This window comes from Ochotona curzoniae, unplaced genomic scaffold, assembly GCF_017591425.1.
Source record: "Ochotona curzoniae isolate NIBS_2020 unplaced genomic scaffold, NIBS_Ocur_1.0 contig_1, whole genome shotgun sequence".
Classification (NCBI taxonomy): domain Eukaryota; kingdom Metazoa; phylum Chordata; class Mammalia; order Lagomorpha; family Ochotonidae; genus Ochotona; species Ochotona curzoniae.
In genome coordinates, this window is record NW_024464918.1 from 3,076,401 (window position 1) to 3,092,988 (window position 16,588).

At 40.1% G+C, this 16,588-nt stretch overlaps 1 protein-coding gene across 2 annotated transcripts in view; it reads right to left on the reverse strand.

The window, feature by feature from the left end:
* CTNNA1 (catenin alpha 1) overlaps nucleotides 1-16,588 on the reverse strand; it is a 141,634-nt gene that overhangs the window by 61,912 nt on the left and 63,134 nt on the right. For both annotated transcript variants that reach the window (XM_040977893.1, XM_040977982.1), the window contains exon 7: nucleotides 14,853-15,056. In XM_040977893.1, the coding sequence (XP_040833827.1) occupies nucleotides 14,853-15,056 (204 nt within the window). The remainder of the gene's footprint in view (nucleotides 1-14,852; nucleotides 15,057-16,588) is intronic.

The following is a 16,588-nucleotide window of genomic DNA, read 5'->3' on the forward strand; positions in this document are numbered from 1 at the left end:
ATCCAGCTCCCTGCCTGTGGCCTGGGAAAGCAGTCGAGGACGGCCCAAAGCTTTGGGAACCTGCACCCATGTGGGAGACCCGGAAGAGGCTCCTGGCTTCGGATTGGCTCAGCTCCAGCCATTGCGCTCACTTGGGGAGTGAATCATTGGACGGAAGATCTTCCTCTCTGTCTCTCCTCTCTGTATATCCGCCTTTCCAATAAAAATAAAAAAATAAATCTTTAAAAAGGCACCAAAGAAAAGGATACATCCATAATATTAACTGCCAAAGTTTCATGGTTATGGGAGGAAAAGTTTGCTTCTTTTTAAGAAAATGCTCAAAGCATACTAGAACAGAATGTTCAAATGATTTATGATGTATCCACACTATGAACTATTATTCAGCATTGAGAAAAAAGAAAAAGATTGAGGTAAAACAGAAAACCTGAATGGACTTCCATAATGTAATCGCTAAGATAAGATGTAAGCCTGCAAACAAAGACCCTATTTTGATCCAAACACTTCCCCAAAACAGAAATATAGAAATCTGTACCATGTCAGGAGGCTTTTTTTTTGATGGCAGGGAGAAGGGAGGGGAGTACCAAGAATGTATCACTTGCGCAGAAGGATGTACTATCATGGGGTCTTGAACAGGAAAGTAAGTGACAACTATGTCTACCTTAAAAATAACAAAAGCAGGGCCCAGGGCAGGAGCCTAGTAGCGAAAATCCTTGCCTAGAACACGCCAGAATCCCATACTGGTTCTAATCCCAGCGGCCCTGCTTCCCATTCAGTTCCCTGCATGCAAGGAAGGCCAAAGTCTTGGGATCCTGCACCCACTTGGGAGACCTGGATAAGTTCCTGCCTCCTGGCTTCAGATCAGCTCAGCTCCAGCTGTTGCAGCCACATGGGGAGTCAATCAACGAACAGGAAGATCTCTTCTCTTTCCTTCAATCTGTATATCTGACTTTCCAATGAAAATAAACCAAAAAAGTACTAAATGCAGAAAATATGAAGCATAAAGGCAGTGCAGAGGACACAATGGAGACATGTGGAATCACTGTTCTGGTACACTGCCCAAGAAAGAGGCAAGAGTACAGGCCTCAGCAAAGCCTGAAAGCAGAAAACACATCCGGATAGAACAGATTTTGCTATTAGCTCACAGCCTGCCAGCTAAGGCTCATCTTCCTGGGGATGCACTGATGTATAGTTGAAAGTATTACAATATTCCCCTCTCCTCACTCAAGTAACTAAGGTTAATCACAGACCCAGAAAAATTCTAAAAAAATCCTGATCTGGAATTACAACACTACTAACAGAGCAGTAAGTACTCATGTTAACCTGGTGTATGTACATTAATTTTCTCTCCTGTTTAAGAGACAGAACCCCAACAATGATACTGGAATTCACCACCACCCACAGGCAAATCATGTATCATGGCAACCACGTGCCATGATCAATGGAACAACCTTCAGAGGACGTGAGGTGAAATGACTCAGTGGCCCAGTGGTCAGAGGTTGGACACCTTATTATGACCAGGACAGGAGGAGACACTCCATGATAAAGATGCCTAACAAAGACAGTGAGGAAGGCGATGCTGTCTATTCTCTCTGGTCATCTGCGACATGCTCTAAACAGAACACAGCTGATAAGACCATTCCACATTTCCACTTTATGGCTGACACTGCACTGCATGCTGTCTATACTGACATCAGCTGGCTCATGGCAAAGAGCACCTCTTATGTGTTTACTGTATGGTTTCTTCCTAGCACTCACCAGAGCACCTTTCACCATGTCTTTAAATAATGCTCAGCATCTCTTAACATGAGTGTAAAAACTCATACCCGACTCAAGCTAGAAAACACAAATACAGCATCATCAAAACCAACTGACAAGACAGGACTGAGGTTTTTTGATCATTTTTTTTTTACAGCAGAAAATACTACATCCATATAGTCTTTCGTACTCCAAGATCACAGAACATCAATCAAAATTAAAAGAACAGCAAATGAACTTGCTTTGTAGTGTTGTGGGTTAAGTCCCCATTATGTACCAGGTATCCCACATGGGCACCCGTTTGTTTCCTGGCTGCTCCACTCATGATCCAACTCCCTACTAATTTACCTGGGAAAAAAGTGAAAGAAATGAACTCATATGGGAGAAGTGAACTCACATGGGAGACCGGAAAAGACTCTGGCTCCTGGCCTCAGCCTGGCCCAGCCCTGATATTATGGCCACTTGGGGAGTAAATTAGTAGATGGGAGACAGATTTCATTTTCACTTTCTGTTGCTCCCTCTATCTCTGTAACTCTTTCAAATAAAAATAAATCCTTGAAATTAAAGCAAATAAAGAATGAAGGACAGACAGGCAAATAAGGTTTACAGTCAAGAGGCAAGGTCAGGAGCTAAAGATCAGAAAAATTATGTTATAAAAAAACCAAGAGAGACTACAGTGAAACGAAAAAATATTCAGCTATTACATGAATCACAACTTTACAGCATCAAAGATTTGAAACAGTAATAAACTAGTAAAGTGGTTATGAGACCTGACACCTTAAGCATTTGAAAAAACACAGTGAATGCTAATGGCTATATAGACAATACACTAAAATGCAACATTATCAATTATTTGTTAAGTAAAAGCATCTTCAATATTACACAGTCAATAAGTCAGCACCTAGCCTAAGGCCATGAACAAGGCAAATAATTACATTCCAGATGCGTTGCCTTACAATGCTGACAGCAGTGAGACTAGAGGGCACAAGAACAGGCATCCTGGTTTAAGTATCTAAGGAACCAAGAAAGCAGTTTGCTTTCTTTGGGGGTAGAGTGCAGAGGTTTAGATCAGAGGGTTATAGGATCAAATTTAATGGCTGTAAGAATAAGCTAAACAATACTTAGTACATTATTTAAGTAAGAAAATCAAAGTAAAAATAAATTACATTAAAGCATATTTCACAATCAAATAATACAACTCTAAATGTAGAATTAAAAGCAACACAGCAGCAGGCATTTGATCTAGCAATTAAGAAATCACATCCCACACTTAATTGCGTGGCTCCAGGTCCTGGCTCCAGCTTCCTGGCACTATGCACCCAACCACCTGGATTGAATTCATGGCTTTGGTGCCTGCCCAGACCCAACAGCGTGGACTCTTGGGAAATGAACCAGTAGATGCAAGCTTCTCCCTGTACCTCACTGCCTCCTATGTTATTTTAAAACTGCATTGTTTTGTGTAATCTGTATTGCTGTATAATCTGTATAGTGTAAACTCTATTTTGTATGTAATCTGCTGTATATACATAAAATATTTCTGGAGGAAAATACTAAGAACTATAATGAAAGAAAAATGGATAGCACAAACAGGACTTCTTGCTATGTTCTCTTTTGTAACTTTTCAATTTTGGATCAGGTAAATGTTTTAGCTGTAATCAGAATTTTTAAAACAAACTTATATCTGGTACAAAGAAATAAAAAGGACCTCAGTTCAACAAGAAGAGTTCTTCAAAACAGGAAAACTAGGACAGAAATGAAAAACTGCCATATTATGCTGACTTTATGTTATCATTTCTGAAGCAACAGATCATTAATCCAATAAGCCAGTCTGCAAACATCTGAAGGCAGCCAAGTGGAGAGTAATGTCAGTGAGCCCACATGCAGGAGTCAAAGTCGGCCCAGCCTAACTGTGAAATTTTTTTCCTGTAAGATCTTTGTTCATTTTGAGTTCTAACGAGAGATGAATTACAGCATGAAAGGCAAAAGGCCTCTTTTATATCTCACAATTATTATTCCTGACATTCTTGCAATACTACACAGGTAAGCCTATCTTAGGCTTTAGAAGGTTCAACCAGCTTTAAGAGATGTAAATTCTCCTGAACAATAAATTAATACCTTTACAAAATAAATATTCTTAAAAACCAGAAGTCTTCATTTTTTTATTTTTCCTTAGGATTATGTTTTTTAAAAAAAAAACAGAAAACATATAAGTATCTTAAAGAAAAGATATGGATGAGTACACTATTCAAAAAAATTTGATTCAAACGCAATAATCACATAAATTTAAAATGAGTAAAATAGAATAACAGACTACACAGAGACGCAAAACAAGCTTCAATTTACAAAATAGGTATTGATAAAAAGAATTTTGATTCCTCCCACCATATAACTCAGAATTAAAGATAAAGAAGTATGCCAGGCCTAATTAAAATACACATTTCAAGGGCAAAAAGAAGGTGATTAAAAATCTGGGCAAGATATTTCAAGAAAAGCAGAGAACAATAAAATAAATGTAGCAAAACAGTCAACAAGGACAGACTTGCTAAAAATTAATATAATCTTTAGACATTAATATTAGAATGCACACAAAGAGAAAAGGACTCTCAATGTATCTGACCACTGAGGAAAGAGAAGAGGGGGGATGAAAAGCAAGTAAGAAAGCAAATTAAGTTCTTTCAGAAAAATGAAAAACTCAACTTCTCTTTGAAATCCCAATAGATAGTTTTACATAAGACCTTGCAAGATTGACCTAAACAAATATAAAGTAAATGATTAGCTGCAGTATTGATAAAACAGTGGTCAGCCCCACACAACTCTCCCTGCAGCTAACCTTTCATCCTCACTCCAGCTAGTAGGTACCAGAATAGTGTCTTTCAACAGAAATCTAAATCTAAGCCTCAACGCCATCAACCTATATGTATTACTAAGCATATAGAACTACTTCTGGAAGAAAAAGAAGACTTAAAATTAAGACTTAATTACCTAAGAAGGGGGAAGAAAAAAAAGTAAGACATCCAATCTCAAAGGCAATTTAAAAAAATGACTAAATCCTGAATGTCCAAGGGTCTGGGATCACATAAGGCATTGGCTGTGTCCTGGCTACTCCACTTCCCATCTAGCTCCCTGTTTAGAGCGTAGGAAGGCAGCAGAGCATGGCACAAAACCTTGGGAAACTGCTCCATTGTGGGAGATCTGGAAAAAGCTCCTGGCTTCTGATTCTTGCCTTTGGATCAGTTCAGCTCTGGCCATTACAGGCATCTGGAGAGTGTACCAGCAGATGACAGCTCTTATTGTTTGTCCTTCTCTCTATAAAACTGCCCTTCCAATAAAAAGAAATAAATCTAATAAAAAAAGAAACTGAGGAAATGCCTGATTTATCTTGGGACACACAGAAAATAGCATTCCTGGTAACTTCACAACAAAGGAGAGGTATCTTGGCTTACACAATTTCTGCCACTTTCCGTTTTTATCTTAAATTCTTTAGTCCCACATTTAGACACATCAACTCATTAGTAGCAAGCTCAAAGCAGCAGCAAAAGAACTGCCCAAACACATCTTTATTACGAGTCTAACTTTATTGGGGAAAACATCAGTTTAGAGAAAGCAACTATCTGCAGTGTTCTGAGTGTACCAGAAATCTACCCTAATTCTTACTTCTACCACAGGACCTGGAACTCCATCAGGCTCCTCTTCAACGGTTTTCCTCTAAAATGAAAGAACATGATTACCCCCGCGCTGCTTCCATCCCATAAAGCAGTAGTAAGGGGAAGGAGGCACTGTACTTTAGCTTTTCAGATGACATTTCATGCTAAGAAAGCATGACAGCTTTCAGAAACAATGTTGTCAGCCCCTCTCATGGGAGATGGTTGGGGGGGTCCTTTAAGAAGAAAAAATTTTAAGGTTTATTTAGTTATTTGAAAGACAAAGTTACTAAAAAGAAACCTTCCATCCACTGCTCACTCCCCCAAAGAGCCACAACAGCTTAGGTTAGGGCCAGACTGAAGCCAGAAGCTTCATCTGAGTCTCCCACATGGATAGGGGGTCCCTAGCACTTGGGTCATCTTCTGATGCTTTCCAAGCACGTTAGGAAAAATCAGGATCAAAAGTGGAGCAGTCAAAATCTCAAACAGTACCTGTATGGGATACCAGCACCACAAGGACCACAGCACCACTGTGCATCAACTGAGGCAACAAGAATTGAGAGACTCCTTTGCATGTGGATTTCAGCACCTATTATAGCAAGTACCAGTGGACAAAAATAATAAAGCTTATAGCAAATTAACATTAATGAAAATAATCCTATCCAGAAAACAAATACTCAGGGTTAGTCTGACCTCTTGTTTGTAGCTCTCAATTTATGAAGAGCTATAGAGCAGGGAAGAACCATTTTATGCTTGCAAAGTTCTTCCTGGCTTTTTTTTTTTTTTTAAGATTTATTTATTTTTATTGGAAAGTCAGACTGACAGAGAGGAGAGAGAAAAAAATCTTCTGTCCACTGGATTCACTACTAAAGTAGCCGTAACTGCCAGAGAGAATCCTATCCAAAGCCAGAAGCCAGGAACCTCCTCCGGGTCTCCCACACACACGTGCAGGGTCCCAAAGATCTGGGCCATCCTCTACTGCTTTTCCAAGCCACAAGCAGGGAGCTGGAAGAGAAGTGGAGCAGCCAGGATACGAACCAACATCCATATGGAATCCCAGCACACAAGGCGAGGACTTTAGGCCACCAGGTTACCGTGCCAGGCCCTCACTTGCTTCTACAATGGAAATGAACAAACTTCTGTGATGAAGCTTCAGGATCACTGACTGCTAAGTCCCAGTTGCTCAACTTCCGATCTAGCTTCCTGTCAATGTGCCTGGGAAGCAGAGGGACAGAATGCCTAAATACTTGGGCACAGGCCACTCATTTGGGTGCTCCAGGAGCCAGCCATTTAGGGAATGAACTATTAGATGAAGATTCTCTCATTCTCCTTCCTTTCCTCTGTGTATGTCTGTATCTGTCTCAGTCATGCTAACTTGCAAATAAATTCATCAACAGAACAAAAAGAAGTCAGGAGGGAAAAGGGGAACAAAACAGGACACAAGGAAGCCTAGCCCAGCTCAGCCCAGCCCCCTGGTTTCAAAGGTAATGGATTTGCAGCCTGGAGCACATTCTTGCTTGACCAGGCCTGAACTGGCTGGTCCCACAAATATATCACAAAGAGCAGGGGAAAAAAATGACATAAACTGAAAATCCACGCCATGGAACTATAAGCACTACCCATTGGGGGGGGGGGGAGTGTGCTTCAAAAAACAACTACAGGGCCCGGTGGCGTGGCCTAGCGACTAAAGTCCTCGTCTTCAACGCGCAGGGATCCCATATGGACACCTGTTCTGGTCCCTGCAGCTGCAGTTCCCATCCAGCTCCCTGCCTGTGGCCTGGGAAATCCTGGGAAGCAGATGGCCCAATTCTTTGGGACCCTACACCTGTGTGGGAGACCTGGAAGACCTAAAACTGTTGATTCACCAGATTCTCAGCTGCCAAAGTAGACTAGCTCAACGTTTGACATTTCCTTCGGCAGTCATTAGTTCTTAATGCGTCACAGTCTAGAGGCTAAGTGGAATAGTTTTTTATGCCTCTACCTTAGCAGCTCATTTTCTTGAGCCTGAGGAAATGTATCAAATGCTAAATCCACACCAAAAGAAAGCTGTCAATCTAAGATTTTACAATATAAAAATAAGATGGCCAAACACCTCTCCAAAACCTCCTTATCACTACAGAGTATGAATCAGTGTTGGCTTCTTAAACAGAAAACTTTTTACAAAGCAGCCAACTAAAAGGGGGAGGGGTGAACCAACATTTCCTAAGACCTCTTACAATATCATCAATGAGCTACCCACCAGCAAGGCAAACAGGCTGCTACCACATAGAATTTTATTTTATTTCTCCCATGTCAAGGGTTGCCATTCCCAGGGCACTAATTCTACTGATTCTTTATTACTCCCCAGTGTCAGTGACACCGATCCATTTTTCCCATTGACTTAATATTGATAGTTTATACATGCTCTGCTGTTTTATAAGAACAATAAAAATAAAAATCCATGGTCTTTTAAAAGTCCCCATTGTAGGAAAGCCACAATAGCCTAGAAGTTCGGCTAATCTTATCTACCACACACCAGTTTTAAAGGTAAGAAAAGCACACATACAAGTATACAAATATGGAATGCTACACACAAAAGTGAGTGGTGGGCTTAGGGAATGTATAATGAGCTACCATGGGGATGGAGGGAAGAAAACACACTAAGCTACCCCAATAATTTAAAAAAAAAGAAAAAAAAAAACTATCCCAATGATTTTTAAGAAAAAAGTGCAGGGCAAATTGTAATGCAGTAGCAGGCTTTTCACAGAGTCCTTCACAGGCTGGGGAGCTCTGACTATGCTAAAGCGGTTTCAGAAAGATCTTTACAAACCTGGAAGGGATTAGCATCTAAATTGAGTACTTCCCTTCACTATAATAACAATATATATTTTCTAAAGATCTTTGAAAGTGAACATTAGCTGCATACTATTCATAAGTCAAATAACCAAAATCCAATTAGAATTTTATTTCTGATATAGTAACATAACCAAAGTCCTCAAATATATGTCCAGTTGAATCTTTTAGAACTGCCATTACTGCATTCTTTCGGTACTCTACAATCTCCATGTCGAATGTTTTTGAGTTAGAACAAAGAAAAAATTAATCTCTAAGCAGCATCATCCTTTTTGGTTCCTGAGATGTACCGTTTCTGCTGCCTAAAACTACAGCTTTAAATATAACAAAGTACAAGCTAACATAGCTACTATGTGTGGCTCAATCCTCCATTCTGTAACTCAGTGAAAAAATGACTGCTAAACTTTGAAAGAAAGAAAGAAAAAAGATTTATTCTATTCATTTATTTGAAAGAAAGTAAGACACACAGTTCTTCCATCTGCTGATTAGCACCTCAAATGGCTACAACAGCAAAGCTAAGCCAGGCAAGGCCAGGCTGAAGCCAAGACCTTGCTCTAGGTCTCACACATGTGAAGCAGCACTCCAAGACAGGCCATCTTCTGCTACTATCCCAGTCTCAGTAGCAGGGAGCCTGGTCTGCGGTAGAGCGGCTCAGATCAGAACCAGTGCTTACATGATGCAAGCATTACAGGTAGCAGCTTCACTCCCTATGCCACAACAGCCTCCTCCTAAGGATACTAAGCTCTTACCTATTCAAATTAGCTGTTTGCGCCACTAGAAAGAAGTACAATATATGCTAAGAACATAAACCAAGAACATAGGCTAATTTTCCAGTAATTGTAACTAAGAAAATATGTAAACAGTCTCAATTAGTAAAAATTAGGTCTTACTTTCCCAATATATTCAGAATTCTATCAAATATTTTACATTCTTTTTTGTGTTCTTTGAAGGCTTTGAAATAGATTGTGGTTTCTAGGCAGAGATGCATGTGATTTGTCAACGTGAACCTGTCATATTCAAAGTGCCCAACAGATAGACACGGCTAGCAGTACCCATTCTGAACAGCACAGAAGTGGTTACTGAAGCCCACGGTACGTGCTTGCATTTTATTAATCCCAGGCTCTAACTCCAGCTGCTAACACATTACCACAACTTGCTGAACAAAACTGTTCCGAACAAACCAGATGGAATTCCACTTCAAAGACAGAGGGTTCTTTGTGGTTTAGATACTGTCTTAAACATTTTTAGACTTCAGATTTTGGAAGAGAAATGTTGGGGGAGGGAGGAATTAAAGACAGGTATGCAGATAAATATCCTAACTTCCAAGCAGTTAAGCCACTGAAAAAGGCTCTAAAAAGAAGAGACAGGAACACACTCAGGACGAGCACCAAGACAATGCTGTGTAAAGCACATGGTCCTCCTAAAGCTCTCAGTGGTATTCACGTAACTGCAGGGAAAGAGCACACACAACTGGTACCCGGTGCGGCTGCACATTTAAGGAACCCATTAACCTGACAGTAAATTGTTTTAATCCATCTGATTGTCTGAAAATGCAGAAAAAACAAAGGTTAAAAAATATTTTTTAATATTCTATATAAAAGGAAAACTCCAGAAACATATATTCCTAATGTGAATAGTGGTAGTGGGTCAATGATTTAATAAACACCTGATTTTTAATCAAGAAAAAATAAAATAAAATGGTAATAACTTAAATTTCAATCTACTCACTTTTAAACATTTTAAGATTATAATACCCATCCAGAAGCTGTTCTTCCTTCTGAAGAACCCTGGCAGGTAAACAAATTTAGGCTAAAAGAGAAGACACAGTCACAATGCCTTGAAGGAAACCTGAACGTTATTTGTGGGACAACAAGGATCCATGAAGGGCTAAGAAACCTCCACTGCCATATACTGGTGGCACTTTCATAATGTTAAGAAAGAGCAAATGTGTAGTATATTAGCTATAGGTTCGAGACTACCCTCCACTGCAAAGCATAATAAGAGCAAGAACATTAAGACTGCTCATCTCTTGGCCCGTGGAGCCTTAAAAATGGAACTTGGTTCTCACTCTGTTTTAAGGTATCACTTTAAGAAACTGCTGATTTCAGAGTTCTTAGTTTCTACAAATGGAATCTAGATACTGAAAGATTTACAGGAAGTCAAGGCAAACCACTCACAGGCTCCTTCCTGAATCTCTCAAGTTTAACCCCCATAAGGACAGAGATCTTTCGGGGGTTTTTTCCCGACTAATGTATTCTTAGCAGCATGAATAACCAAAATTGTTCCTGTTATTATTCATTCTCCCAAGTCAGCATGAGTTCATTAAGCCAGTACTTATTAAGTACCTCATCTAGCATTACACAAGATCAAGACAGAATATTTTTAAATACTTCCTACCTCCCGAAAGTGTAAATCTAGTTGCAGAAACAACATGAATAAAAGACACATAACTGCTCAAGAAAGTATACAATTAGGTGTGAAACTAAGCACCAAGGGAACGATGTAGGCTGCTGCCTTCGGATAATGCCATACTTCAGAACATGAGTAGGGACAGGCTTGTGTCATACTGTAATATTTATTCATTTATCTACCAGAAAAATAATCTTGTAAAAGGTTAAAATGAATGACTATGCCATTGTAATAACTTGGGACAAATAGGAGGAGGATGAAACAGGGCAGAAGGAAGAGAGGATGAGGAAGGAGAGGGCTGGTCCCCTATAAGTATAAATTTGTACCATGGGGAAAAAAAAAACTGCAAATAAAATTGACTTAAAAACTGCAACAAAAATCACTAGCAACTCCTGATGAAAAAAATATGACTCAGAAATTGTGACATAACTGTATATTTATAAAAATGTCAATAATAGAAAGAATAAAGGAAGTTGAAAGTGAAAATATATGTAACCCCCTGCACTTTACCACTCTCTCTCTCTCTCTATATATATATATATAATACTTCACAAAGCGAACAAGGATTAACTACTGCAGCTGGTTTCAATCCTCTATGTAACATACTTACTGGTCTAATTTTTTAAAAAAGCAAAATTTAAACAGAGCTAACCAAAAGAATGTATTAAGGAAATGTTTCAATTTACCAACAAGAAATAACTTTATCCTCCTTGTAATTCCTGCAGTAGTTTAGCTATACCTATGACAATACTCTGTGAATGTCCTGTGAACATTCCAGAAGGGACCTACGCCTCATTCAGCCTCTTACTAGGCACCTACACAAAGCTTGGTACATAACACATACTGAATACAAATTGAGTGACAATGCAGTTCTGATTGTCAATAGAGGTTCTAAAAGTTTCTGCGAAGTTCAGTTGCTTATATTCCTTCCAAAGCCTTTTGTAGTTCTAAGCATTCCTTACACACCATTGCTCTAACTCTTTATCTTTACTCCAATGCTTTCTTGACAGGTCCAAGCCTGCTCACCAATACATGACTTTGCTTTTAGGAAAAACATTCCATGAGAGGAGCTCCTAAAATAGATTTCTGAATCTCAAGAAAATATTCTTCAAGGATGCCACAATGTACATGAATTTCAGTTCCCACCAACCACCGTTTCAGCTATCACCTAGAGTACTACCATCGGCATCAATGAGCAAGTTCCAATCATTCCATTTTTGATACAGCTACCATCTATCACATCTGGAAAAACAGTGAAAGATAGCCTTCCAGTGTTTGGGGGGGGGGGTGCCCTAACACACACGGGATACCTAGCAGGAATTCCAGAATCCGAGTTTTGAACTGAACCAGACTTAATCATCAGAGATTTTTGGGAAATGAACCATCAACTGAGGACTATCTTGATAGTCTCCAATTTTGTATCTACCTGTAACTGCATTTCAAATAAAAATTCCTATTATAATCTCCATATCTTTGGTATGAATGCACATTACCCACCTTTCTAACAACTGTGGCATGAAAGGAGCATTATTTGCATGATACTCTACTACCCTCCAAGGACAGAGGTGGGGAACTTGTGACCCACAGGACATATACCGTGCTGTGGTCAAAATCACTTCATCTGGATCTGTTAAGGCAATCACTTGGGACTTAAAATTTTAAAAATCTACTGCAGGCTAATTTTGGGGATCAGTGCTGTGGCACAACAACTTAAATCTCAGCCTGCAGCATCAAAATCCCAGTTTGAGTCCCAGCTGCTCAAGTTTCATTTTAAGGATATTGGAAAGTCAGATTTACAGAGTTTTCTGTAAGAAAGACACAGTAAAGAAAGATCTTACGTCTGCTGGTCCACTCCCTAAGTGGCCACAATGGGCAAAGGTAAGCTGACCCAAAGCCAGGAGCCAGTAAGTTCCTCCCAGTCTCACACACGGGTGCAAGGTCCCCAGACTTTGGGCCGTCCTCCACTGCTTTCCCAGGCCACAAGCAGGGAACTGAATGGGAAGTGAAGCAGCCGGGAAATGAACCAGTGCCCATCTGGGATCCCAGTGGTTTCACAGTGAGGATTTAGCCACTAGGCTATTGCTCTTGGCCCACTGATCCACTTCTGATCCAGCTTCCTGCTAACGGCCTGGGAAAAGAGCAGAGGATACTCAAAGACTAGGGACCCCTGTATTCACAACACCCAGAAGAAGCTTTACACAGGTCTAGCTTCAGCAACTGTGGCCATCTGGGTCTGATCCAGCAGGTGGATCTCTCTTTCCCCCATTTTCCCTCTTTAATTCTGCCTTTCAAACACAAGTCAATATTTTAACATATGCTACACTTTTCAGGTCCAAAAATTAAGTTATATATATATTCATATTCCCTTGTTAGAAAACAAAACAAAAAAAAGTTTCCTCATCTCTTCTCCATAAAGAAATCAGACCGATAACCAAGGATGTTGATCAAAGAGCCTGACAAACTCCATGACTCCAAGGAGTTCTTATTCTTAACTAGACAGCTCTACCAGGGACAAGCAGAACAGATTTATCACATCTTGGGGTTAGAAAGGACCCTTAACCCCTGCCATAGTGGCAGGAGGAAAAGAACCCCAGTGCTCTGCCATAGTGGCAGGAGGACAAGAAGCCAAACCCCTTCATCACATCTTGGAAATGATATTTCCAAAGTAGCTTTCAATCTTAGCTCCACCAGACATCATCACACTACATTTCTGCCCCTTTACAACAGATGAATGAACTGCGAACATTCTATTGGTCCTTTGCTTTAATTTTAAACACCAATATTGTGAACCACTCATCAACAGAAAAAATATTTTCCAATGCTCAAGCTTACAGATTTTTAAATGAGTCATAATATATCTACTGACTTACCAACTTTTTCCCATATGATTTAACTAAACCTATATTACTTGTTTGAGGTAAGCTACCCACAACCAAAACACAGCATAAGCATTAAAAAATTCAACATGCTTCACTAATTTCACAATATGGCACAAGCAATATAAAGTAAGGCATTCATCTTCACCATGGAAATCCCATCTTGACTCAATATTATCTGTTCACATGTAAGTAAAAAACAAAGATGTGAACAAGTGATCTTTCTTACTGTGTCTCTTTCTGTAAATCTGACTTTCCAATAATAATAAATATTTTTTAAAATCTTAAAATAAATAGAAACTGTAGTCTATAATTAAAGTGCCCACATCTCATACCAGTGTATGGGGTTTGCTAACTGGTTCAGAATTCCAACTGCTCCAGCAGTGGAGCAGGAATTCAGTTCTAACCCCCAACTTTGACCAGGACCAGGCCTATATTTAGTGAGTCAATCAGTAGACAGGAATGTGCATTTGCCCACTCTCTGCCTCTCAAATTATATTTTTTTAAGCACCACAACATCAGTGACATAATAAAGCCATCAAGTGCAACGCCTGCATCCCCTATTGGTGCCACCTCAGGGAATGGAAGTGGAACAGCAGAAAATGGCCCATTGGTTTGGGTGCCTAATACCCATGTGGGAGACCAGATGAACCAACTGGCTTCTCCAGTGTAACTTCACCCTGGTCATCGTGGCAATCTGAGAGGTGAACCATGCAATCCAAGTTCTTTCCACTCTTTCTTCATATGTTTTTCAAATAACATACACACAACTGCCAAAGCATTAGGAACAGTTCCCCTTAGAGCTTTAGGTGCCAGTTGCCTATTCTTGAAATACTGTGTGAGTTGTTTAAAACTTCACAGATTACAAATGGTACAAGCATTTGCCATAAAACAGATGCTTAGCCACCTATTCGTGGTGATGAAATTTTACTGGTATAAAGGTCATCATCCTTAGAAGATATAAGCTGAAATATCTCAATGCAAATTATCATGTCTGTACCTCGTTTCCAAATGTTTCAGAGAAAAAAGTACGCTTCACATAAACACACACAGAAATATTTATACACAAAAAAAATGCAGATATATCTATGAGACAAGTGTATCTACACTGTCTGGACAAGAACTAAATGTTAGTGTATGGTTTGAGTTTAAAGTTTCTCAAAATAAAATGTTAGAGAAAGGGGCAATTTAGAAAGCTGTTTAGCCATTTCTTCAAAAACAGGATCCAGCCAAAAAAGCTAAGGAGGCAAGGACACACTTGACACTAAGTTAAACACTCAGGTCCGTGTCATGTAATTCCCTAGACACAAATGTCTTATTTCAGGGAGGAGAAACTCACATTGCCCATGTACTCTGACAGCAGGTCTTGGAGGGCCTGGCGGACAGCGTTACATTCTGCCACGATTCGTTCACGTCGGTCATCACGGGTGCAGGACGAGTCGGCCATCAGGGCGGCCCCACTGATGATGCTTTCCAGGCGCTCCTCCAAGGAAGGCCTAAAGCGCTCCTCGCTGAAACTCAGGGGATCCACGATAATTTGTTTCTGCAAACGAAGCATTACAAAGTGTTTGTGTTCATCACTGTTCCTTCTGCTTTCAAGAAGGCACACAAAATGTTGATTAGAAATGTCAAGACTTGAGCCCGGTGCAGTAGCCTAACATGATCTTATACTGGCGCCAATTCTAATCCTGGCAGCCCCGCTTCCCATCCAGCTTCCTGCTTGTGGCCTGGGAAGGCAGGTGAAGACAGCCCAAAGCCTTGGTATCCTGTACCTGCATGGGAGACCCAGAAGAGGCTCCTGGCTCCTGGCTTTGGATTGGCTCAGCTCCAGCCACTGCAGTCACTTGGAGACTAAATTAATGGATGGAAGAATTTCTTCTCTCTCTTCCTCTCCCTCTCCCTCCCTCTCTCCTCCTCTTGGGTATATCTGACTTAATCAATAAAAATAAAATAAACCTTTAAAACCCACAAAGAAAAAGAAATATCAAGATTTAACACAAAAAAACCAAACACTTGAAATGAAGTTAGGCTTCTTGAAGATGGTGGGTCATCCCAGATCAACTGGTCTATCGTACAGCACTTTACTCAAAAAAAGTAGAAGCAATACTAACCAAAGATGCTGAGTAAGGTATGACACCACCAAGAGAAGCAGAAATGTTACCAGCTCCATAAAACCTACCCTAAGTAACTTGAGATCAGCCAACATAGTATTAGCAACTCACTAAAGGAACATTCCAAGAAAATTTAAGTCTTCTCTCTCTCTTTCTTACATGCAAAATACGAAACTGCTACATGACAATAACAGAATTATTTTGCCACAAAGTAAAACCATAACACTGACGATGACGATTGTCCTCAAAGTCTAAGAAAGGGTAGGCACTTGGATGTAGTTGCTGAGTTACCACCTGAAGTACCTGGTTTTGAGTCCTGGATATTCTGTTACTGATCCAGCCTCCTGGTAACAGCCTTCCATTGAGACAAAAAATACACCAAGTACATGGACACTGCCATCTGCACAGAAAACTGAAATAGGGTTCCTGGATCCTAGTTTTTGCCCTGCCCCAGATCTGGCTACTGTGACCAGCTGGGGAGTAAAACAGCAAATGGAAGTTCATTCTCTTTCTCTCCCACACATGATCTCTCCATGCCATCCAAATAAATAATCTTTAAAAAGTCGGTGTTGGCCGGGAATGACACTGTGGTGTCATGTTAAGCTGCTGCTGGCATACCATACTAGCATGCTGGGGCCAGTCTGCTGCTCTAGTTCTGAACCAGCTTTCTGCTAATGTTCCTGGGAGTTCCTGCCACCCACACAGGAAAGCAAAAGGAAGTTCCTGCCCATAAAGATCTTCCTACCAATGTCAAACTTGAGGAGGAGACAAATGACTGTCTCCAGGCTATCAGTTGCAGTTTAACAGATTATCACAAAGTTATTCAATGGGTAAGGCTCCAGGTTTAACACTGTCTTCATTCTACACAAAAAGCCCTAAATCAGCCTTGCACTATTAACCAAAGCCAAAAGAAAGGGTAAACAAAGAAAAGAAGGGTGAAGACTACAGCAGGCATTGTATCACA